Source organism: Mobula hypostoma, chromosome 14, assembly GCF_963921235.1.
Source record: "Mobula hypostoma chromosome 14, sMobHyp1.1, whole genome shotgun sequence".
NCBI lineage: Eukaryota > Metazoa > Chordata > Chondrichthyes > Myliobatiformes > Myliobatidae > Mobula > Mobula hypostoma.
Window position 1 is genome coordinate 74,281,239 of NC_086110.1, and position 26,012 is coordinate 74,307,250.

Here is a 26,012-nt window from a genome sequence, read left to right on the forward strand (position 1 = left end):
TCCCATATGATGGAATGCTTTTCAGAATGAGAAGAAAAGATCATGGACAAGAGGAGTCACTCTGAACGTATTTCGGTGGATCGCCTTCAGCTGGCCCACCAAGACTTGGAGTATTCAGTTGTCATGCCCTTGCCATCAGGACATGCCCATCAACGTGTCAAAGCCCCTCTGGGTGAGCCAAATGTACCTGCTGTTCCCCCACCCATGGAAGACAGGACTCAAGCTGGGTGGCTTGTCCGAGCTCCAGATGGGCTCACAATGCAGGTTTTAGTGGGAGGAAACCGGAGCACCCAGTACGGTGGGGGGGGGGGGGAGAGACATACAGACTCCCTACACACAACGGCCGGAAGTTTTTCTGTTCTTTTAAGAGTTCTCCCAAGTAAGTGACTGATTACCACAATGCTTAATACATTTATTGCTGTTAAATGCCCTGCGCCTGTATCTCACACTCGCTCACATATTTCTCCAGTTTATTTTGGTCGCAGTGGTTATGAAATGGCAACAATTTCCGACTCGCCGGCTGATCGACACGTCAATCAAACGCAGGTACAGAGGGATTGGCTGCTGAAGCGAGAGCTGGGCGGGGCCAGAGAGGACAGACTTCGGAAGCAGTTCAGGCCAACTTGTCTGTGCGGAGACCCGAACAGAGTCTGCCCGAGTTCAGGGACCGAGCCTCTGAAATGGAAGTCAATTTCCTCTTTCTGAAATCCACGCGGAGTGTGCTGAAGATTCTGGAGATGGTGAGAAAGCGAGCTGGGGCTGTGAGGGGGGAGAGAGAAAGAGAACAGAGAAGGCGAAGAGCGAGAAGTGGGAAGAGAGAAAGTAAGAACAGTGTAAAGAGACAAAGGCTGGGGGGTGGCGTTGAACAGAGAGAACTGAAAAGAGAAAGAAGGGAGAGAGAGAGGTGGAAGGGAGGATGGAGGGGGAAGGGAGGGTGGAGAGAGGGGAGGAACGGGAGGGTAGAGAGAGAGAAAGGGAAGGAAATAGAGGAAGAGAGAGTGGAAGGAAAGGGAGGGTACAGAGAGAGGGGAGAAAGGAGTGGGTAGGGAGAGGGGAGGAAGAGTGAGGGTGGGAGAGACTGGGTGATGAGAGTGAGGGTGGGGAGATGGGGAGGAGAGTGAGGGTGGGGAGAGACGGAGGTGAGAGTGAGGGTGGGGAGAGACAGGGTGATGAGAGTGAGGGTAGGGAGAGACACGGGGTGAGAGTGAGGGTGGGGAGTGATGGGGTGAGAGTAAGGGTGGGGAGAGACGGTGATGAGAGTGAGGGTGGGGAGAGACGTGGGGTGAGAGTGAGGGTGGGGAGTGGCGGGGTGAGAGTGAGGGTGGGGAGAGACTGGGTGATGAGAGTGACGGTGGGGAGATGGGGAGGAGAGTGAGGGTGGGGAGAGACGCGGGGTGAGAGTGAGGGTGGGGAGTGATGGGGGTGAGAGTGAGGGTGGGGAGAGATGGGGGTGAGGAAAGACGGGGTGATGAGAGTGAGGGTGGGGAGTGACGGGGTGAGAGTGAGGGTGGGGAGAGGGGTTGCAAGAGTGAGGGTGGGGAGAGACAGGGAGCGGGGGAAGTGAGAGCATAGTATCATCGTATCAAATGGACAGCCAAGTAGCTAAAGGGGATGAGGTGGCAATGTTGGTTAAAAATGACATCAAGATCTTAGAAAATGGTGACATAGGATAGGGAGGTCATGCCATCTGACACCAGATTTTAAAAATCTGGGGTGGGTAAGACTGTTGCACAGTACTGTACGTTGTAATGAATTGATCTGTATGAACAGTACGTAGCACTTTTTTTTTGTACCTTGGTACATATGACTTCCTTGCAGACCATAGTTTTTCACTCCACTCCTCTCAACACTTTCGCTATTCTAGTCCCTCCACTCCTGCAAGAGGACCACAGCCTTGTTGTAGGGTTCGGAGGTTTGTGTGCCTCAATGACCCGGAGAGCTATGTTGATGGAGTCAGGGCTTTATGCTTTGCCTCTTGGTAATGTCACCCATGCCAAACAGGTCAAAGGGTAGAGGACAGACTAAGAGTGGTCCAGTGGTCCACCGGTCCTCCAGGTTCAGAGATTCAGCTCAGGGCCAACAACCCTGACTGGTCAAACGAAACTGTTACGGAAACGGCAATGAAGAGCCTTTGTACATCTGAGTGCAATGGTATTCCCACCCGGGACTGGCATGGCTGACAGCACTCCGGGAGGAAGCTACTGACGTGATGAAGGAAGACCTGAACACCACTGCAGCCCCAAAGGCCAGCGGTGTAACGGGCAGTAATAATAATCCCTCCCACCGCCCCACCAACCTGACCAACTCTATCCTTCAAACGGATTAAGTGAGAACAGTTTGAAAGACGTTCTTGAATGAAAACGTCAGGGCTTCTGTAATCATTTCAAGTCAGCTGTGGAGGCCAAGTCTTTATATGTATATTTAAAGCAGAGGTTGATAAGTTCTTGATTAGTCAGGGCGTCAAAGGTTACGGGGAGAAGCCAGGAGAATGTGTTTGAGAGCGATGATGGAATGGCCGGGCAGACTTGATGGGCTGAATGGCCTAATGCTGTTCATATGTCTCATGGTAAAGGATATACAGTATATTTGCATGGTTAGGAATTTGCCGAGGTGTGTTGGTCGGGACATGACGTGCAGCAAAACCACAGCATTCAATTATAAAGAATTATATAAAAATAAATATATATAACTTCAAAAACTAATACAGTTAGAGGGCAAACAAAATGTTCATAAATACCAGCATGTATTTACAATGGGATTGGCAGTGCTTGTGTAACGCTGCTCTTGGAATGCCCCATTGACCAGTTCCGGAGAAGTTGGTGGTGGGGGGTGTGGGGAAGAATCTCGAGGGGCTGGTGTGGTTTCCAAAGCGGAGAGTGATGCCCCTGTTCCATCTGCCCCCCAGGCCGTGGCCTTTGTGGTTTTCGTCTCGTTTGCTGCTTCGTCCTCCTCGGGGGCCTTCCTGGCCGTACCGCTCATGGAGATCTTCATCACGCTGGCCTTCTACCTCTTGTACCTGCTCAAGTTCGACTCCAAAATAACCTTCCTCTTCTGGCCGCTCATGGTAAGACTTAAGCAAGCCGGCTCCGTAGTGCGTGCTGCCTTAGACCTGATCAGAGTGTGGCGTGCGTGGTGCTTGGTTCGTGTCAGTGGGAAGGTCTTTATTTCTGTTTATTTTACAGTGCAGCTCGGAATGGGCCTGGTCATTCGAGAAGCGCTGCCCAGCAACCCAGATTCAACCCTAACCTATCCACAGGACAATTTACACTGACCAATTGACCTAGCAGTACCAGTACATCTTCGGCCTGTTGGAGGGACCCAGAGTAAACCCCCGCATTCCACTGGGAGGATGAGAGAGATTCCTTACAGAGGACACTGGGATTGAACTCCAAACCCTGATATCCCGAGCGGTGATTATGTCATGGTAACTGATTGGCTACCGTAGCACTCCAGGTAGCGGAGGTACAGAGACATGGGTTGGGAATGCTGGAACGAAAGAGATGAGTGAAGATAATTGTGGCTTATTGGCCTTGTGCCCATCCTAAGAGTCTGTAATGGGATGTTCTGGAGGGAGCTTCGCTCTTTGTCAGACCCTGTGAGGCTGTAATGGGATGTTGTGGAGGGAGCTTCTCTGTATGTCTGACCCCGGGAGTGTGTGATGAGACAGTGTAGAGGGAGCTTCACTCTGTGTCTGACCCTGGGAGTGTGTGATGAGACAGTGTAGAGGGAGACAACAGGAATTCTGCAGATGCTGGAAATTCAAGCAACATACATCAAAGTTGCTGGTGAACGCAGCAGGCCAAACAGCATCAATAGGAAGAGGTGCAGTCGACGTTTCAGGCCGAGACCCTTCGTCAGGACTAACTGAAGGAAGAGTGAGTAAGGGATTTGAAAGCTGGAGGGGGAGGGGGAGATGCAAAATGATAGGAGAAGACAGGAGGGGGAGGGATAGAGCCGAGAGCTGGACAGGTGATAGGCAAAAGGGGATACGAGAGGATCATGGGACAGGAGGTCCGGGAAGAAAGACAAGGAGGTGGGGGGGGGAGACCCAGATGATGGGCAAGAGGTATATTCAGAGGGACAGAGGGAGAAAAAGGAGAGTGAGAGAAAGAATGTGTGTATAAAAATAAGTAACGGATGGGGTACGAGGGGGAGGTGGGGCATTAGCGGAAGTTAGAGAAGTCAATGTTCATGCCATCAGGTTGGAGGCTACCCAAACGGAATATAAGGTGTTGTTCCTCCAACCTGAGTGTGGCTTCATCTTTACAGTAGAGGAGGCCGTGGATAGACATGTCAGAATGGGAATGGGATGTGGAATTAAAATGTGTGGCCACTGGGAGATCCTGCTTTCTCTGGCGGACAGAGCGTAGATGTTCAGCAAAGCGGTCTCCCAGTCTGCGTCGGGTCTCACCAATATATAAAAGGCCACATCGGGAGCACCGGATGCAGTATATCACCCCAGTCGACTCACAGGTGAAGTGATGCCTCACCTGGAAGGACTGTTTGGGGCCCTGAATGGTGGTAAGGGAGGAAGTGTAAGGGCATGTGTAGCACTTGTTCCGCTTACACGGATAAGTGCTAGGAGGGAGATCAGTGGGGAGGGATGGGGGGGACGAATGGACAAGGGAGTTGTGTAGGGAGCGATCCCTGCGGAATGCAGAGAGAGCGGGGGAGGGAAAGATGTGCTTAGTGGTGGGATCCCGTTGGAGGTGGCGGAAGTTACGGAGAATAATATGTTGGACCCGGAGGCTGGTGGGGTTGTAGGTGAGGACCAGGGGAACCCTATTCCTAGTGGGGTGGTGGGAGGATGGAGTGAGAGCAGATGTACGTGAAATGGGGGAGATGCGTTTAAGAGCAGAGTTGATAGTGGAGGAAGGGAAGCCCCTTTCTTTAAAAAATGAAGACATCTCCCTCGACCTAGAATGAAAAGCCTCATCCTGAGAGCAGATGCGGCGGAGACGGAGGAATTGTGAGAAGGGGATGGCGTTTTTGCAAGAGACAGGGTGAGAAGAGGAATAGTCCAGATAGCTGTGAGAGTCAGTAGGCTTATAGTAGACATCAGTGGATAAGCTGTCTCCAGAGACAGAGACAGAAAGATCTAGAAAGGGGAGGGAGGTGTCGGAAATGGACCAGGTAAACTTGAGGGCAGGGTGAAAGTTGGAGGCAAAGTTAATAAAGTCAACGAGTTCTGCATGCGTGCAGGAAGCAGCGCCAATGCAGTCGTCGATGTAGCGAAGGAAAAGTGGGGGACAGATACCAGAATAGGCACAGAACATAGATTGTTCCACAAACCCAACAAAAAGGCAGGCATAGCTAGGACCCATACGGGTGCCCATAGCTACACCTTTAGTTTGGAGGAAATGGGAGGAGCAAAAGGAGAAATTATTAAGAGTAAGGACTAATTCCGCTAGACGGAGCAGAGTGGTGGTAGAGGGGAACTGATTAGGTCTGGAATCCAAAAAGAAGCGTAGAGCTTTGAGATCTTCCTGATGGGGGATGGAAGTATATAAGGACTGGACATCCATGGTGAAAATAAAGCGGTGGGGGCCAGGGAACTTAAAATCATCGAAAAGTTTAAGAGTGTGAGAAGTGTCACGAACATAGGTCGGAAGGGATTGAACAAGGGGTGATAAAACAGTGTCGAGGTATGCAGAAACGAGTTCGGTGGGGCAGGAGCGAGCTGAGACAATAGGTTGGCCAGGACAGGCAGGTTTGTGGATCTTCGGTAGGAGGTAGAAACGGGAAGTGCGGGGTGTGGGAACTATAAGGTTGGTAGCAGTGGATGGGAGATCCCCTGAGCGGATAAAGTCGGTGATAGTGTGGGAGACAATGGCCTGGTGCTCCTTAGTGGGGTCACGATCGAGGGGTAAATAAGAGGAGGTATCCGCGAGTTGTCGCTGTGCCTCGGCAAGGTAGAGGTCAGTACGCTAGACTACAACAGCACCCCCCTTATCAGCGGGTTTAATAATAAGGTTAGGATTAGTGCGGAGGGAGTGGAGAGCAGAGCGTTCCGAAGGAGTGAGGTTGGAATGGGGACAAGGTGCGGTGAAGTCGAGACGGTTGATGTCCCGTCGGCAGTTGGCAATAAAGAGATCCAGAGCAGGCAGAAGACCAGAGCGGGGTGTCCATGAAGAAGAGGAGGGCTGAAGACGGGAGAAGGGGTCATCGGTGGGGGTGGAAGAGTCCTTGCCGAAGAAGTAGGCTCGGAGACGGAGACGGCGGAAGAAAAGTTCCGCATCATGGCGAACACGGAACTCGCTGAGGTGTGGGCGAAGGGGGACAAACGTGAGGCCCTTACTGAGAACAGAGCGTTCTGCCTCCGACAGTTGAAGGTCGGAGGGGATGGTAAAGACCCGGCACGGATGAGAGCTGGGATCAGAGGGGGGAGGGGGGAGGCTGGGTGTGTCAATGGAGAGGGGAGGGTTGGGGTGAGAGGAAGATGGAGCCTCTGAGGGCCCAGGAGCTGACGGTGGGATCTGAGGGAGACGGGATTGCAGAGTATTGGTGGGGGAAGGGGAGACGGGAGTCACAACAGCAGCACGTAAAGACCCGGCCTGGAGTTCAAGGCTGGAGTCGCAGTTGGTGGTTGTAGAGGGAGCTTCACTCTGTGTCTGACCCCGGGAGTGTGTGATGGGACGGTGTGGAGGGAGCTTCACTCTGTGTCTGACCCCGGGAGTGTGTGATGGGACGGTGTGGAGGGAGCTTCACTCTGTGTCTGACCCCGGGAGTGTGTGATGGGACGGTGTGGAGGGAGCTTCACTCTGTGTCTGACCCTGGGAGTGTGTGATGGGACAGTGTAGAGGGAGCTTCATTCTGTGTCTGACCCCGGGAGTGTGTGATGGGACGTTGTGGGGGGAGCTTCATTCTGTGTCTGACCCCGGGAGTGTGTGATGGGACGGTGGGGAGGGAGCTTCACTCTGTGTCTGACCCCGGGAGTGTGTGTTGGGACAGTGTAGCGGGAGCTTCACTCTGTGTCTGACCCCGGGAGTGTGTGATGGGACGTTGTGGAGGGAACTTCACTCTGTGTCTGACCCCGGGAGTGTGTGATGGGACGGTGTGGAGGGAGCTTCACTCTGTGTCTGACCCCGGGAGTGTGTGATGGGACGGTGTGGAGGGAGCTTCACTCTGTGTCTGACCCCGGGAGTGTGTGATGGGACGGTGTGGAGGGAGCTTCACTCTGTGTCTGACCCTGGGAGTGTGTGATGGGACAGTGTAGAGGGAGCTTCATTCTGTGTCTGACCCCGGGAGTGTGTGATGGGACGTTGTGGGGGGAGCTTCATTCTGTGTCTGACCCCGGGAGTGTGTGATGGGACGGTGGGGAGGGAGCTTCACTCTGTGTCTGACCCCGGGAGTGTGTGTTGGGACAGTGTAGCGGGAGCTTCACTCTGTGTCTGACCCCGGGAGTGTGTGGGACGTTGTGGAGGGAACTTCACTCTGTGTCTGACCCCGGGAGTGTGTGATGGGACGGTGTGGAGGGAGCTTCACTCTGTGTCTGACCCCGGGAGTGTGTGATGGGACGGTGTGGAGGGAGCTTCACTCTGTGTCTGACCCCGGGAGTGTGTGATGGGACGGTGTGGAGGGAGCTTCACTCTGTGTCTGACCCTGGGAGTGTGTGATGGGACAGTGTAGAGGGAGCTTCATTCTGTGTCTGACCCCGGGAGTGTGTGATGGGACGTTGTGGGGGGAGCTTCATTCTGTGTCTGACCCCGGGAGTGTGTGATGGGACGGTGGGGAGGGAGCTTCACTCTGTGTCTGACCCCGGGAGTGTGTGATGAGACAGTGTAGAGGGAGCTTCACTCTGTGTCTGACCCCTTTTTTTATATATAACAAAATTCTTTATTACAAATATTGGTGCTGTACAATATGTACAAAAACAGTGACTAACACATTTACTTCACTATAAATAGACAATACATGTTAAACCAATATGTTACCATCTTCATCAATGATGGCATTTACACCCCGCGGAGCCCAACGGTCCCGGAACACCTCTGTGGTCGCCGTGGACTGCGCAAGTTCCTTTTCAATATTCACCCGAGCACGAACATACCCCCTAAACATAGCCAGGCAGTCCGCCCGGGGAGATCCTCCTGCCACTCTTTTCCAGTTTTCGCCAGCCCCAGGAGCAAGTTGACAAGGACATCCTCATCCCTCTGTGCCCCCCTCATTTCTGGATGACCATATATAAATAGGGTGGGACTGAAATGCAACCAGAAGGCGAGAAGCAGCCCACGCAAATATGCAAAAAGGGGCTGCAATCTCGCACACTCCATGTACATGTGGTACACGGTCTCCTCCAGCCCGCAGAAGTGACACGCGGCTGGGAGATCCGTGTACAAACTAAAGAACTTATTGCAGGGTACCGCTCTGTGCAGCACCCTCCAGCCGAGATCCCCAAGGTGCATGGGAAGAACCCCCTCGTAAAGGGACTTCCACTGGGGACCCCCCTCACCTCCAGGTGGAAAGACCAACCGCCATGGCATGTCGGGACGGTGGACAAGGGCAAGGAAGTGGAGGGTGTGGAGCAGCAGCCCATAGAGGTACCTGCTGCTTGCATCCCTGCGGGAGTGTGTGATGGGACAGTGTCGAGGGAGCTTCACTCTGTGTCTGACCCCGGGAGTGTGTGATGGGACAGCGTAGCGAGAGCTTCTCTCTATTCTGATCCTTTTTTTCTTTTCTTTCTTCCTTTTCAAATCTTTTTATTATTTTTTTCCAAAATAAACACGAGTACATCGAAGTAAACAACACTTACAATGTCTCAAGAAAAAAAACATTATATAAAGATTGAAAAAAATTTTGTGATTTGGGAAAAAAACCCCTACTAAGCAAGAAAAGTGGGAAAAAAGAAAAATCCCATTAGGTGTTCAACCCCAGAGCCATGCATCATACATAAAGCTTCTAAACATAAACATCAAACCGCCAGCAAAAAGAAAGTACCAAAAAAAAATTTACAATTAGATCGCAGAGAATCCATCAATTAACTCAAATGATAATAATGAGCAAATGAACCCCATCTTTTCTCAAAATCAAACATAGGTTCAAAGGTTTGACTTCTAATTTTCTCCAAACTAAAACATAGCATCACTTGAGAGAACCATTGTGACAAAGTGGGAGCTGATGTGTCCTTCCACTTCAATAAAATGGCCCTCCTAGCTATCAATGTAACAAATGCAATAACATGTTGGTCAGAGACAGAGGTACCATGGATATTTTGAGGAATTATTCCAAAAAGCACAGTTAATTTGTGCTTTTAATTAATTGACAACCTTTTTTCTTTTCTATTGATATAAAATATCTTAATATACAAATTTAGTGCTATATATACAAAACAGTGATTAACACAATTATTTCACTACAAATAGACAGTACACATTAAACTAAAATGTTTCCATCTGTTAATGATGGCAATTACCTCCCACGGAGCCCAGCGGTCCCAGAAAGCCTCTATGGTCGCTGTGGACTGCCCATGTTCCTTAATATTTACCTGGGCACGAACATACCCCCAAACATGGCCAGGCAATCTATCTGGCAAATCCTCCCGCCACCCATTTCCAAGACCCACGGATGGCTGATTTCGCCAGCCCCAGGAGCAAGTTGACAAGGACATCCTCATCCCTCCATGCACCCCTCCTTTCTGGATGACCGTATATAAATAGGGTGGGGCTAAAATGCAGCCAGAAGGCGAGAAGCAGCCCATGCAGATGCCCAAAAAGGGGCTGCAGCCTCGCACACCCCATGTATATGTGGTACACAGTCTCCTCTAGCCCGCAGAAGTGACATGCGGTTGGGAGATCCGTGTACAAACTGAAGAAGTTATTGCAGGGCCCCGCTTTATGCAGCAGCCTCCACCCCAGATCCCCCAGGTTTATAGGAAGAACTCCCTTGTAAAGGGACTTCCATTGGGGATCTCCCTCACCTCCTGGTGGAAAGACCGACCGCCATGGCGTGTCGGGATGGTGGACAAGGGCTAGGAAGTAGAGGGTGTGGAATAGCAGCCCGTAGAGGTACCCCCTACTTGCATCCCTGAATGGGATTGTGGTTGTTGAGGAGAGATGGCTCAGGTTGTGTGGACTCGGCTCTCGGATAAGATTGCGGGGCCTGGGCCCGACGAGCAGCTCAACCTGAGTCGATCCACACACCTGAGCCGCACCGACAAACGTTGAGGCAGGGCAAGGGTTGGCCAGGACCCCACCCTCTGCCAGAGGAGGGGATTCCCAGCCTGAGGCAACCATGTTCCAGACCCTCAGTAGGTCCTGATAGAAGCCGGGCAGACTCCGCAAAGCAGCACGGTTGACGCCCGCCAGTGGTAGCCGCATCTCATCATGAAGGCAGCAGCCCCTCCTGGAGAAAGAATGTTGCCAACACACGTGCCACCTGGGAGGGTGCTTGGCATACAGAAATCTCTGCAGGGTACTGAGGCAGAGAGCCGCCAGTCACGTATGTACACACACCAGTGACTGTCCGTCCTCTCCCACTGGGAGACTCAAGACCTCTGCAGAGACCCAGTGTTTCCTGTTACCACAGAAGAAGTCCACTAACTTCCTCTGCATTCTCGGGTCAAAGGGGGCAGGAGGGACCAAGGTGACCATCCGGTACCACAACATGGAGGCCACCAGCTGGTTTATGATCACCCTGACTCACTAGGAAAGCACCCTGAGAAAGCCTGGCCAGCACCCCAGCTGAGCCATGACTTTCATCTCCAGGTCCTGCCAGTTCACCAGCCAGGTCTCCCCAGAAGGACTCAGGTAGACTCCCAGATAGAGGAGATGCCTGGTGCTCCACTCAAAAGCTCTCATCTCCTCTAGCAGGGAGTCCACCTGCCACTGACCCACTAAGAATCCGGAACATTTCACCCAGTTGATCCTAGTGGAGGACACTGCCGAGAAAACTTCTTGGCACTCGCGCATCCTCCGCAGATCACTGGGAACTGTCACCATGAGGAGTATGTCGTCGGCGTAGGCCGAGAGGATGACCGCCATGTCTGGTTCACGCAGAACCAGACCTGTCAGCCTTCGCCAAAGAGGGCTCAGGAATGGCACGACACAGATCGCATACAATTGGCCGGACATGGGGCACCCCTGACGTGCTCCTCTTCTGAAGGGAACGGGGGCTGTCAGTAATCCGTTGATCTTAACAAGGCACTCTGTGGCAGAGTATAGGAGCCGAACTCGGGCCACAAAGTGTTGTCCGAGCCCAAAAGCCTGCAGACATTCCCACCAGGAAACTGTGGACTATCCAGTCAAACACCTTCTCCTGATCAAGAGAAAGAAATGCTGCCGGGGACCCAGTCTCCTGGAGCAGGTGGATCAGGTCCGGTACTAGGTGGACATTGTCCTGGATGGAGCGGCCCAGGACTCTGTAAGATTGCTCAGGATCGATCACCTGTCTCAGTACTGAACCAAGGTTGGCCATTGCCCGGGTGAAGATCTTATACTCCGCGCACAAGAGGGAGACCGGGTGCCAGTTCTTTAGCAGGCAGAGGTTCCCCTTCTTGAGCAGTGGGACCACGACAGCTCTTCTCCATGAGAGGGGTATTTCCCCAGTGGCTAGGCTCTCCCCGAGGACAAGGCTATAGTCATCTCCCAAGACATCCCAGAAAGCCTGATAAAACTCTGCACTCAGTCCATCTAAGCCAGGGGACTTACCCCTCTGGAGCTGCTGAAAGGCAGTAGACAGCTCCTCCCGAGTCAGGGAGCGTCCAGTCACACTGCGTCCTCTGGGCTGATCTTAGGCAAATCTTTCCAGACCTCATTGCATGCCTCTGCATTTGACGGATCTGGTGAGAATAAGGACCAATAGAATGAGCTGACTTCTTTATTAATTTCATCTGACCCTGGGAGTGTGTGATGTGGAGGGAGCTTCACTCTGTGTCTGACCCCAGGAGTCTGTGATGGGACAATGTAGAGGGAGCTTCACTCTGTCTGACCCTTGGAGTGTGTGATGGGAGGATGTGGAGGGAGCTTCACTCTGTGTCTGACCCCGGGCGTGTGTGATAGGACAGTGTGAAATAAAATTCTGCAATCTTCCTCTTTTCCAGGATTCTATGAATTCGGCGTTTGCAGCCATTTTCCTGCTGATCATCTGCATCGTAGCCCTGGCTCTGAGGACAACAGCAGGGATCGTTACTGGCTCAGTGAGTATCTGTGTGTGGACACGGGGTTATTAGCGTCTCCCTGAGTGACACTGGTGTGTCTGTGTGGACACGGGAGTTATTACCTGCTCGGTGAGTGACACTGGTGTGTCAGCCACACCTGGTCCAACATCCAGTGACCGGTCATCTCCTTTGGTCTGTTCACTTTTTCATCCCCACACCTCGGTTACCCCACATTTTATAAAGATGCAGGCACAAGAGAAGATTACCATGTGTAGACACAATACAATGCCAGCAAAATGCTTACCAAACCACCACCCTCACTCCACCGCCATCTACAAGATGCACCTCAGTTCCTCTCCCAGGCTAGTCCTACAGGACACTCGGAATATTGTGTTCAGTGCTGGTCTCCTCATTATAGGAAGGATGTGGAAGCTTTAGAGAGGGTGCAGAGGGGATTTACTGGATGCTACCCAGGTTTGAGAGCAAGTCTTATGAGAAGAGGTTGAGTGAACTGGGGCTTTTCTCTTTGGAATGAAGGTGACTTGATAGAGATGTCCAAGATGATAAGAGGCATAGATCGAGTAGATAGCCAAAGGGTTTTCCAAGGGCAGAAATGTCTAATGTGAGGGAGTATAATTTTAAGGTGATTGGAGGAAAGTTTAGGGGGTATGTCTGAAGTAAGTTTTTTTTTACACAGAGAGTGGTGGGTTTGTGGAATAGACTGCCAGGGTGGCAATAGAAGTAGATACATTAGGGACCTTTGAAACAATCTTAGATAAACACGTGGTTCAAAAAACAATGAAGGGTTACATGGGAGGGAAGGTTTAGGCTGATGTAGTAGGTTAGGTGGTCAAGACAATCTCCTCTGCACCCTCTCCGAATCTTGACTGTTCCTATAATGAGGTGAACAAAATATTCAGTATTCCAAGTGTGAATTTGCTTTTTCTTTGTTGAACTTCAGCATATTCAGTGACTCCAAGCACGTTTGTGCGTCTCTGTATATGCGGAAGTCTATATTCAGAAATTATTACCTGTAGGCGTCAAGATCCTGTTGTGGTCAAGGGGAACGGTGAGACACATGAGAAACTCTACAAACAGAAACTCAAAGTTCAAAGTAAATTTATTATCAAAATACATATATGTCAGCATGAACAACCCTGAGATTCATTTTCTTGCAGGCATACTCAGTAAAACCAAGAGCCATAATAGGATCAGTGAAAGACTGCATCCAACAGGATGGACAAACAACCAGTATGCAGAAGACATCAAACTGTGCAAATTCAAAGGGGGGAAAAAATAATAACAATAAATAAGCAATAAATATTGAGAGCATAAGATGAAGAGACCTTGAAAGTGAGTCTACAGGTAGTGGAACAGTACAGTGATGTGTATGTGAAGTTGAGTGAAGTTATCCCCTCTAGTCCAAGAATCTGATGATTGAGGGATAATAACTGTTTCCAAACATAGAATAGTACAGCACAGTACAGACCCTTCGGCCCACAATGTTGTGCTGACCCTCAAACCCTGCCTCCTATATAAGCCCCCACCTTAAATTCCTCCATATACCTGTCTAGTAGTCTCTTAAACTTCACTAGTGTATTTGCCTCCACCACTGACTCAGGCAGTGCATTCCACGCACCAACCACTCTCTGAGTAAAAAACCTTCCTCTAATATCCCCCTTGAACTTCCCACCCCTTACCTTAAAGCCATGTCCTCTTGTATTGAGCAGTGGTGCCCTGGGGAAGAGGCGCTGGCTATCCACTCTATCTATTCGTCTTATTATCTTGTACACCTCTATCATGTCCCCTCTCATCCTCCTTCTCTCCAAAGAGTAAAGCCATAGCTCCCTTAATCTCTGATCATAATGCATACTTTCTAAACCAGGTAGCATCCTGGTAAATCTCCTCTGTACCCTTTTCAATGCTTCCACATCCTTCCTATAGTGAGGCAACCAGAACTGAACACAGTACTCCAAGTGTAGCCTAACCAGAGTTTTATAGAGCTGCATCATTACATCGCGACTCTTAAACTCTATCCCTCGACTTATGAAAGCTAACACCCCATAAGCTTTCTTAACTACCCTATCCACCTGTGAGGCAACTTTCAGGGATCTGTGGACATGTACCCCCAGGTCCCTCTGCTCCTCCACACTACCAAGTATCCTGCCATTTACTTTGTACTCTGCCTTGGAGTTTGTCCTTCCAAACCTGGTGGTGTGAGTCCTGAGGCTCCTGTACCTCCTCCCTGATGGCAGCAGCAAGAAGACAGCATGAGAGTGATTATAAACCTGATGCTGATCTTGATGATGGTTGCAGTTTTCCCTGCAACAGTGCTCTATGTAGATGTGCTCAGTGGTACAGAGGGCTTTACCCCTAATCAGCTGAGCCGTATCCAGTAATTTTCGTAGGATTTTTCATTCAAGGACATTGTCCTTCATGCAGCCAGTCAATGTGTTCTCCACCACACATCTATAGATGTTTGTCAAAGTTTTAGTTGTCATGCAGAACCTTCACAAACTTCTAAGGAAGTAGGGGATCGTAAACGCATGCCCTCACCCGCATCTCCTCCATTTCCTGCACTCCGGCCCTCACTCCATCCTCCCGCCACCACAACAGGGACAGAGTTCCCCTTGTCCTCACCTACCACCCCACCAGCCTCCGGATCCAGCACATTATCCTCCGCAACTTCCTCCACCTTCAACAGGACCCCACCACTAAGCACATCTTTCCCTCTCCACCCCTCTCCGCTTTCTGCAGGGATCGGTCCCTCCACAACTCCCTGATCCACACATCCCTCCCCACGGATCTCCCACACGGCACTTATCCCTGTAAGCATAAGTGCTACACCTGTCCCTACACCTCCTCTCTTGTCGCCATTCAGGGCCCCAAACAGTCCTTCCAGGTGAGGCAACACTTCACTTGTGAGTCTATTGGGGTCATCTATTGCACCCGGTGCTCCCAGTACGGTCTCCTCTACATCGGTGAAACCCGACGCAGATTGGGGGACCACTTGTCGAGCACCTCTACTCCGTCCGCCACAACAGACAGGATCTCCCAGTAGCCACCCACTTCAACTCTGCTTCCCACTCCCATTCAGATATGTCCATGATGAGGCTAAACTCAGGTTGGAGGAGCAGCACCTCATATACTGTCTAGGTAGTCTCCAGCCCCTTGGTATGAACTTAGAATTCTCCAACTTCTGGTAATTCCTTCCCCCATCTCTGTTTCACTCTGCCCACTCCCCCAGCTGCCTATCACCTTCCCCATGGTTCCGCCTCCTGTTTCCCTATTCCTTCTTCACCTTTCATGCCTATCGCCTCCCTGCTTCTCCTCCCCCACCCCTTTATCTTTCCCCTTACTGGTTTTTCACCTGGAACCTACCAGCCTTCTCCTTCCCACCCTCCCCCCCACCTTCTTTATAGGGCCTCTGCCCCTTCCCCCTACAGTCCTGACGAAGGGTTCTGGCCCGAAACATCAACTCATCGTTTCCACGGATGCTGCCCGACCTGCTAAGGAAGTAGAGGTGCCTCTGTGCTTTCTCCATAATTGCACTTGCATGCGGGGCCTAGAACAGACCCTCTGAAATAATAACACCAAGGAATTTACAGTTGCTGACCCTCTGAACCTCTGATGAGGACTGGACCTCCTGTTTCCTCTTCCTGAAGTCAAGAATCAGCTCCTTGGTCTTGCTGACATTGAGTGAGAGGTTGTTGTTTTGGCACCACTCTGCAGATTTTCAATCTCCCTCCTATATGCTGATTCGTCACCACCTTTGATTTGGCCAACAACAGTGGTGTCACAAGCAAAATTAATGATGACATTGGAGCTGTGCTTAGCCTCACAGTCATGAGTATAAGGTGAGTAGAGCAGGGGGCTAAGCACACAGCTTTGTGGTGCAGCTGCCCTGATGGAGACTGTGGAGAAGTTGTTGCCAATCCAAACTGACTGGAGTTTGCGAGTGAGGATGCAGTTGTACAAATACGTATTGAGGCCAAGGTCTTGAAGGGATGATGGTATTGTATGCCAAGCTATAGTCAATGAAGAGCATCCTGCTGTATGTATCGTTGCTGTCCAGATGTTCCAGGGTTGTGAGGAGATCCAGTGGCTTTCTGGAAGTGAGATTTTGACCATGAAATTGTTGAGTGACTAACAAAACCAAAGCAGCAAAACCAAGTGCCGGGTTAGTGATGGAAAATTTGTTTATCTTAATAGTCAAACTCTAAGCTGATAAGTTAATAATGAGAATCCACTGAGGTCTTCAGCACTACTGTCATAGAGTCAATACAGTATAGAAACAGGCCCTTCATTCCAGATGGCCCACGCTAACCAAGATGCCCCACACAAGCTAATTCCATGTCCCAGTGTTTGGCTGCTAACCTTCTAAACCAGGGGTTCCCAACTTGGGGTCCACGGATCCCTCGGTTAATGGTCGGGGTCCATGGTATAAAAAAAGTTCGGTACCCCACCCTAAATTTTTCCTGTCCAGGTGGCTATCTAAGTATCTCTTAAATGTTGTTATTGTGTCAGTCTCAACCACTTACTCCGGCAGCTCATTCCATGTGCAGCCTATCTATAATAGGGCATAGAACACTACAATACAGTACAGACCTTCTGGCTATAATTATGTGCTATCTCGTAACTGACTCTAAGATCAATCTAACCCTTACTCCCACATAGCCCTCCATTTCTCTTTCATCCATGATTCTAACCCAGAGTCTCTTAAATATCCGTAGTTTATCTGCCTCTACCGCTACCCCTGGCAACGTGTTCTACACACCCACCATCTCTGACACCACCCACGCACACACTTTCCTCCAATCTCCTAACAATAATACCCTCTCGTATTAGCCGTTTCCACCCTGGGAAGAAGTCTCTGGCTATCCTCTCAATCTATGCCTCTTACTGTCATGTACACCTGTGTCAAGTCACCTCTCATCCTTCTCTCCAAAGAGAAAAGATCTTGCTCGTCAACCTGTCCTAATAAGACTTGCTCTGTAATCCAGGCAACATCCTGGTAAATCTCCTTATGTAATTTTTTAAAAGTTCCCATTAAATCCTCCCCTCCCCTCTCACCTTAAACCTGTGCCTTCTAGTTTAATTTTATTTAGAAATACGTACAGCGTAGAACAGCCCTCCCAGCCCAACGAGCCGCACTGCTCAGCTACCCATTGATTTAACCCTAGCCTAATCACAGGACAAGGGAGTTGAGTATAGGAGTAAACAGGTCCTTCTGCAGTTGTACAGGGCCCTGGTGAGACCACAGCTGGAGTATTGTGTACAGTTTTGGTCTCCAAACTTGAGGAAGGACATTCTAGCTATTGAGGGGGTGCAGTGTAGGTTCACGAGGTTAATTCCCGGGATGGCGGGACTGTCATATGTTGAAAGATTGAAGCGACTGGGCTTGTATACGCTGGAGTTTAGAAGGATGAGAGGGAATCTGATTGAAACATATAAGATTATTAAGGGATTGGACACACTAGAGGCAGGAAACATGTTCCCGATGTTGGGGGAGTCCAGAACCAGAGGCCACAGTTTAAGAATAAGGGGCAGACAATTTAGAATGGAGTTGAGGAAAAACTTTTTCACACAGGGGGTTGTGGTTCTGTGGAATGCTCTGCCTCGGAAGGCAGTGGAGGCCAATTCTCTGGATTCTTTCAAGAAGGAGTTAGATAGAGCTCTCAAAGATAGCGGATTGAAGGGATATGGGGAGAAGGCAGGAAAAGGGTACTGATTGTGGATGATCAGCCATGATCACAGTGAATGGTGGTGCTGGCTCAAAGGGCTGAATGGCCTACTCCTGCACCTATTGTCTATTGACAATTTACAATGACCAGTTAATCTACCAACCAGTACGTCTTTGGAATGTTCGAGGAAACCGGAGCACCCAGAGAAATCTCACATGTTCACGGGGATGTATAAATTTCTTACAGACATCAGAATTAAACTCTGAATGCCGATGCCCTGAGCTGTAATAGTGTCACTCAAACTGCTATACCAGCGTGGTGCCCTACGTTTTTGATTCCCCAACCCTGGGGTAGACCATGGTTCTTCCTGGATGCTAACCATCTTCTGTTTAATCTCCAGGTCTTTGGATTCTTTGGAGTTGGCCTATACGCTGTGGACACGTATGTAATATACAAACTCATAACGTTCAACCAAAGCAAGAATCCCAGCACGTAACCTGATGGTCTCGGGTCTCCTGAACCGCTGGCCCATCTCCTGATGGATCTTCAGCTTGTGCCTCAGCTCTTTATTTTGCATTTCTCAAATGAGCCATGCCATCATCTGGACCTACCTTGACAGGGCATTCAAGGTGCGCAGGAAATGTTGACTTTAAGATGAGCTATCTTCATCCAGAGACTAATTCTCCCATTGATCTTTGTCAATGTAACATTCTTAGTCTGTAAAATACCTGCGGTGACCTTGCATATTAAATTGCAAAGCCTTGACAGCACTTAAACAGGCTTTTCAGGTTCATGCTGGCAGTTGATGTCATCACCCCCCATTTTCATTTCTCCTCTCTCTGGAGGCATCACCTCCTTCCCCATCACTTTGTCCAGTGACCCATTAAATGCCTCAGAGACATTCATCACAGCAAATACTTGTGAGAATGAGGGCGGCAAGGTAATGTTGGTGATTAGCAAAATCACAGTGCCGGCAAACACTGATCACGGTTCAATTCCCACTGCTGTCCATGAGGAGTTTGCACACTCTCCGTGACCACGTGGATTTCCTCCCACAGACCAAAGATGTACCAGTTAGGATTAGTAAGCTGTGGACATGCTCTGTTGGTGCTGGAAGCATGGTGACACTTGTGGGACAAAAATGATAAATTTCACTATGTTTTGATGTACATGGGACAAGTAAAGCTAATCTATCTTTCCATATTCTCAGTGCATGAATAAGTTTCCACCAGATTTAAAGTTCAAGATTAAATATTAGCTTGATTTGTCAACTACAGTGAAATGCGTAGTCTCATTTTGCGTCAAATCAAGTCAGTGAGAATTGTCTGTCGGCTTCTGTCACCATGTCATAGGCATTGACGTAAACCTAGTCATGTCTGTTTGATGCTCTGGTCCTGCACACTTCCCCCCTACAGTGAAAACCTTTTTCTATATCAGGGGTTCCCAACCTGAGGTCCACACACTCCTTGCTTAATGGCATTGGTCCATGGCAGATCAGGCAGCATCTATGGAGGGAATAAACAGTCAACATTTCAGGCCAAGACCCTCCATCAGAACATTGACGGTTTATTCCTCTCTATAGAGGCTGCCTGACCTGCTGAGTTCTTCCACTATTTTGTGTGTCCTGATGAAGGGTCTCAACCTGAAATACTGACTGCTTTTTCCTCTCTGTAGATGCTGCCTGACCTGCTGAGTTCCTCTAGCATTTTGTGTGTGTTGCTCCGGATTCCCAGCATCTGTCAGAATCTTTTGTGTCTCTATATCTACAGCTTGCAAAGACTACATGCTTGTCTTCATGAGTCTTCTATAGATGGTAAGACAAGGGAGACTCTGGAAGCACACATACAACAGGAGGACATGTGGTACATGAAGGCACAGATCAAGCATCTTCCTCAGTGAATTGAACGCCTGGGTAAAGGGGCCAAGTCAAATATTTGCAAACACTGCCCTACTGAGCCTGTCTGCATTTATGCACCCAGCCACGGAAAAGGCTGCAGAAGGTTGTAAACTCGGACAGCTCCACCACGGGCACTGGTCTCCCCAGCATCGAGGACATTTTCAAAAGGCGATTCTTCAAGAAGGTGGCATCCATTATTAAGGGCCCTCACTAGCTGGGACGTTCAGATTTATTTATCACATGTACATCGAAATGTGTTGTTTGCATTAACAACCAACACACCCAAGGATGTGCTGGAGGCAGCCACACAATCCAAGACTAACTCAGCATGCCCACAATGTTCAGCTGAACAACACGAGCAACAACAACAGCAACAAAACAAGACAACAGCAGCAAAGCAAGTCCCTTTCATCCCACTCACACACCCACAAACACAGATAGGCCACCAACCCCAGGTCAGGCTGCCCACAGGCCTCCAGTCCTCGGCCAAAGACGAGCAGACATCATGCCTCTGACCTTCGACCTTTGGGCCTGTACCTCCAGACTCACCATCGGGGAGGAGGTATAGGAGCCTGGAGAGACACATACTTAATGATTTAGGAACAGTTTCTTACCCTGCACCAACAGAATCAAGTTTAATATGACTGGCATATGTGGTGAAAGTTGTTGTCTTGCAGCAGCAGTATATAATAATAAAAACTATAAATTGCAATAAGTATGTGTATGTATGTGTGTGTGTGTATATATATACACACATACATACATATATATATGAAAATTAAATTAAGTACTGCAAAAAGAGAAGGAAAAATACTAAGGTAGTGTTCATGGGTTCATTGTCCATTCGGGAATCTGATTTTAGAGAGGAGGAAACTGAAACGTTGAGTGTGTGTGCCATCAGGCTCCTGTATCAGATTTCTGAACAGTCCACGAAGTCATAAACGGTACCTCATTATTCCTTCTATTTACTCTTTATTTTAATAATTTACAATATTGTTACGTCTTTGCAGTGTACTGCTGCCGCAAAGCACCAAACCTCACAACGTACAAGTCACAGGTAATAACCCTGATTCTGGTCCGCTTTTCCTGCCGCCTTTATACACGAAAACAACTCTAATCCAGGTACAACTTACTCGGCTTTCGCTCACCAAAGCCTTCATTCCAAGAGAAGATGTGGGGGAGAAACTTCATTCCAAGTAAGTTTATAAGAGAAGTATATATACATCACCATATGTATGTCATGGGCAACATAGAGGTTAGTGTGATGCTATTTTAGCTCAGGGCATCATAGTTCAGAGTTTAATTCTGGTGCCATCTGTAAGGGGTCTGTACATTCTTACAGTGGAATGCGAGAGTTTCCTCCCACAGTCCAACATCGTACCAGTTAGCAGGTTAGTTGGTCATTGTAAACTGTCCTGCAATTAGGCTCGGGTTAAATAGGTGGGTTGCTGGGCGGTGTGGCTCGTTGGGCTGTAAGGTCCTGTTCAGCGCTGACTCTCTAAATAAATACTGTAAATAAATAAATATACTACCTTGAGATTCATTGTCTTCCAGGCATTCACAGAGAATGGAGATATACAATAGAATCAATGAAAAACTACACACAAACAAAGACAAACAGCCAAGGTACAAAAGAACACAAACTATGCAAGTAGATAGATAGCTAAAACCAAGAACGTGAGTAGTAGAGTCCTTGAAAGTGAGTCTGTGGGTTGTAGGATCAGTTCAGGGTTGTGGTGGGTGAAGCTGTCCATACTGTTCATAAGCCCGATTCAGAATTAAATGCCAGTAATTACGATATAGGATTTAAACTGTGTAAAATGCCTGATACAGGGCTCCTTTTGGTGGAAGTAGTTGTAGTGTTTTGCATTATGGCATTCCTTTCCCTCTATCGCTTCCTTGGCCTTATCAGTGTCTTCATTTACACGTTAACCATTCATGACAGTCGATCCAAATGTAATGAAGCTTCTAAAAGTCAACTGAGTTGTACTGCTCTGTAAATGCCAATTGGTTTAGCCCTGGTGAACCATCCAGATTGGATATATTCACTGCTTTGACCACGCTTGCTGTATTGTATGCAGTCTGGGCCACCGTATTGTAAGAAGGATGTTATTAAACTGGAGAGGGAGCAGACGGGTTTCATGAGGATGTTACCACAACTGGAAATATTGAGTTATAAGGAGAGACTGAATAAGCTGAGACCGTTTCCCTGCAGTGCAAGAGGCTGAGGGGTGACCTTATAGAAGTTTATAAAATCGTGAAGGGCATAGATAACGTGGATGGTCACAGTTTTCCCAGTCTAAAACTAGATGGCAAAAGTTTAAAGTGAGAAGAAAAGATTTAAAATTCAAATTCAAAGTACATGTATGTCACCAGATACAAACCTGAGATTCATTTTCTTCCGGGCATTCATGGTAAATACAAAAAACACAATAGAATCGCTGAAGACCACATCCAACAGGACAGGCAAACAACCAATGTGTAAAAGGTAACAAACTGAGCAAATACAAAAAGAAAGACAAAAAAGAAATAATAATAATATATAAGCAATAAATATCAAGAACATGAGGAGAAGAGTCATTGAAAGTGAGTCTATATGTTGTGGAAAAAGTTCAATGTCGAGGTTCAAGAGCCTGATGGTTGAGAGGTAATAACTATTCCTGAACCTGTTTGTGTGAGTCCGAAGACTCCTGTACCTTCTTCCTGATGACAGTAGTGAGGAGAGAGCATGACCTGGGTGGTGGAGGTCCCTGATGATGGATGCTGCTTTCCTGTGACAATGCTCCATGTAGATGTGCTCAATGGTGGGAGGGACCTGTGATGGACTGGGCCATATCCGCTACTTTTTGTTGGCTTTTCTGTTCAAGGGCGTTGGTGTTTCCATAAAAGGCCATGATGCAACCATTCAATGTAATCTCCACCACACACCTATAGATGTTTGTCATAGTTTTAGATGAATCTTTGCAAACTCCAAAGAAAGTAGAGGCGCTGCTGTGTTTTCTTCATAATGGCACTTACGTGGTTGGTCCAGGACAGATCTTCTGAAATGGTAACACTGAGGAATTTAAAGTCGCTGATCCTCCAATGAGGACTAGTTGATGGACCTCTAGTTTCCTCCTGAAGTCAATAATCAGCTCTTTGGTCTTGCTGACATTGAGTGAGAGGCTGTGATGTGACGCTGCTCAGCCAGATTTTCAATCTCCTTCCTGTATACTGATTCATCACCACCTTTAATTCGGCCAGTGAGAGTGGCGTCAACAGCAAACTTAAATAGGGCATTGGAACAGTGCTTTGTCTTACAGTTATAAGTGTGAAGTGAGTAGAGCAGGGGGCTAAGCACAGCTCTGCTGATGGAGAGTGTGGAGGAGATGTTGCTGCCAATCCAAACTGACTGGGGTCTGCAAATAAGGAAGTTGAGGATCTAATTGTACAAGGAGACATTGAGGCCTAGATCTTGAAGCTTATTGATTAGTTTTGAGGGGATGATGCTATTAAATGCCAAACTGTAGTCAATGAAGAGTGTCCTGATGTATGGATCTTCATGTCCAGATGTTCCAGGGTTATGTGAAGAGCCAACGAAATGGCATCTGTTGTTGACCTGCTGTGACGGTAGGCACATTGGAGTAGGTCCAAGTCAGAGGCAGGAGGTCATGTTTCATCATCAACGTCTCAAGGCATTTCATCACAGGGGATCTTGAAGAGTAGGTTTTCCACACATAGGATGGTGGATATTTGGAACAAGCTGCAAGGAGAAGTGGTAGAGGTGGGTAGAATTACAATGTTTAAAAGCTTCTTGAACTGGTACATGATAGGAAAGATTTAGAGCAGTGTTTCCCAACCTTTTTTAGCTCAACACCCTCCTAAAGCACTTTGATACTTGCCAATGCCCCCCCCCCAAAGCACCTTCATACTTGCCAACACCCCTCTTAGGCACAATATACTTTCTGGCGACCTCATAGTGTTAAAACATATCTACCATATGTGAAGATGAGAAAAATTATTCTGCTTTAAATTGTTATTTGTCTTTAAACCTAACTTACACAGTACCTGTGCGCTGTACAGCAGTTTCAATATTAATGTGATCCTTCAGCTTGATGGTTTTTAGCAAGAGTTGAAATATCTGGTTCAAGTTATGACAACAAAAGCCCCATGTGTAACAATGTCCGTGCAGTTTCTGTTTTTTGTGAGTATATGGTTCACCGGACCAAAGCCTCTTTCAACAAGGTAGGAGGATGGAAATACAATGAAGAGCAGTTTGGATCTTCTCCAAAGACCAGGAAACATCATATGACAATGTAGCCACATACCACAAAAGCCAGTACTTTTGCTTCTTCATCATTCTGAATTTTGAATATTTCTTCTTACAAGCTCTCTTCCTGTTCTTCCACCTTGAAAAGAAATGAGTTAATTATCCAGTCTGGAATTTTCAGATCATTCACATCCTGAAAATCCTTCTTCAGTGACTGTAGGTGTAAGCAGTACTCTTGCAAATCACCTTCTGTGAGAATTCCATACTTTCCATGCAGGGAAACTGTGAGAACATTCTTCTAATGTTTTACTTATATAATTTGAATTTTCAAATAAAAGTGGACACTGCACTTTTTGCTTGGATTAAATTGAAATTCTCACCCTGCAGTTTCATATTTAGGATGTTCATTTTGTCATAGAGATCGGCTAGGTGTGCCACATCTCCACATAGAAGTTCAACCTTGTCTTCCAAGCTCTTGCCATCTTTGAGCAAAATTTCAACCACAGCTGAGCAAAGATCAAAGAAACATTTTAACCAGCAGCCTTTTGACAGCCAATGTACTTCAGTGTGAAGAAGCAAGCATTCAAATTCTTCATCGTTAACTTGGAAAACTGGCAAAATATTCTGCTGTTTAATGGATGAGCTTTAATTTTGTTGATAGCAGGTATTACAAGAGTCATGCTTGAAAAGTCATATCACTGGCTGAGGTTTTTGGCTGCAAGATGTTGATGATGAATTACACAACGGATTGCAAACAGACCTGGGTTTTCTTTTTTCATAAATGCTACTAAACCAGCATGGTGACCTGAAAAATATGGTGCTCCATCTGTTGCATGAGAAATCATGTCCCTAATCTGAATACTTTTTCTTCAGTATACATTTTGATCTCGTCGTGGATTGGTTCTCCATTGATATTTGTTTTTAACTTTTACAAAAGAGAATCTTTTCATAAACATTTCCATTTTTGCTAAACCATACATATTCCATTAGCAGTGCCTTGTTGTCTCTCACAGTTGACTCATCCAGTTGTATCCCAAATTCTGTTTTTTGTAGCTCTGTGCATAGTTGATACTCAGTGTCATCACTCATTTTGTCAATACGACGAGCTACAGAGTTATTACTCAGAGGAATTGATTTTAAAATTCTGGTATCTATTTTGAGAACAGTGGTGAGCACTTCTGATACAGCAGACATTATTATTCTTTCACTGATTGTAGGAGATTTTCCACACTTTTCTATCATTTTGGAAATGTTTTAAGAAGCAATGAGACCACTATCAAGGTCATTTTTAGCTTTCTTGGCAAATGACTTGAGTTTGTAATGCTTTTCGAATGCTTCTTTCATCTTCTGAGACTGAATAATACCATATGTAGCCCTTTCAGGGTGTCTTTTACAGAAGTGTTCCTGCAATCTTGATGGTTTCATGGCTTCATTTGACAGTACAGTATTGCAAATAAGACACATGGGGCATCTCTGATCTGACAGGAATGGAATAAAACCATACTCCAGGTATGTGATATTGTATTGACGCACTTTCTGTAGTTTCGGTTTCTTAGGAGGATTAGAATTCAAGTCTTCACCGCCTTCAGACTCTTAGAGACTGCGCAGTACGGATTTATCCATCATTAAAGGGGGTAAATTCAAATTTTAAATTAATACAAACCGGGAATGCCTATCGGATGTTGACGACAGCAGCAAGTTGATACGGATGGAACAATGGTAGAGGCACGCAAAAGAATGGCAAGACAAAGATGAAGACGATCACAACAGCGAAAATTACATTGACAAGAATTCAGATTGGAATCTGAATGTTAGTTGGGATAGAGCTGGTGTTCGGCAAGTTCCCTTTATACTATTCCTCTGTGTGTGTACAGGCTAGAATGTGATTAAAGGATTTGGTTGTTTTTCGTAGTATAGAGTACTGTGGGGTGCACAGAGGTGTAATGGTTAGCACTATGCTTTACAGTACCAGCGACCCGAGTTCAATTCCCAATGCTGCCTGTGAGCAGTTTGTACGTTCTCCCTGTGACTGCATGGGTTTCCTCCCACAGTCCAAAGACGTACCAGTTAGTTGTTAACTGGTCATTG

General features: G+C 47.7%; 1 protein-coding gene across 2 annotated transcripts; it reads left to right on the plus strand.

The window, feature by feature from the left end:
* Positions 1 to 596: 596 nt before the first annotated feature.
* LOC134356343 (chemokine-like factor) lies at positions 597 to 21,196 on the plus strand. Of its 2 annotated transcripts, XR_010020338.1 has the most exons (5): positions 597 to 740; positions 2,906 to 3,064; positions 12,038 to 12,133; positions 18,179 to 18,407; positions 19,453 to 21,196. XR_010020338.1 is itself a non-coding variant. In XM_063067238.1 (4 exons), exons 1-4 carry the CDS (start codon positions 681 to 683, stop codon positions 18,272 to 18,274), a joined length of 411 nt encoding a protein of 136 aa, XP_062923308.1. In that variant the 5' UTR covers positions 597 to 680; the 3' UTR covers positions 18,275 to 21,196. The 2 variants fall into 2 exon arrangements, 1 of the variants encoding a protein (XP_062923308.1); XM_063067238.1 differs by having other exon boundaries at positions 18,179 to 21,196.
* Positions 21,197 to 26,012: the final 4,816 nt, after the last annotated feature.

What these genes read in the sequence shown, in the direction of transcription:
- LOC134356343 (XM_063067238.1), top strand. Translation starts at nt 681, where the DNA reads ATGGAAGTCAATTTCCTCTTTCTGAAATCCACGCGGAGTGTGCTGAAG. An exon ending in TCCTCTTCTGGCCGCTCATG is followed by an intron (nt 3,065 to 12,037) that starts GTAAGACTTAAG and finishes CCTCTTTTCCAG; the next exon opens with GATTCTATGAATTCGGCGTT. An exon ending in CAGGGATCGTTACTGGCTCA is followed by an intron (nt 12,134 to 18,178) that starts GTGAGTATCTGT and finishes TTTAATCTCCAG; the next exon opens with GTCTTTGGATTCTTTGGAGT.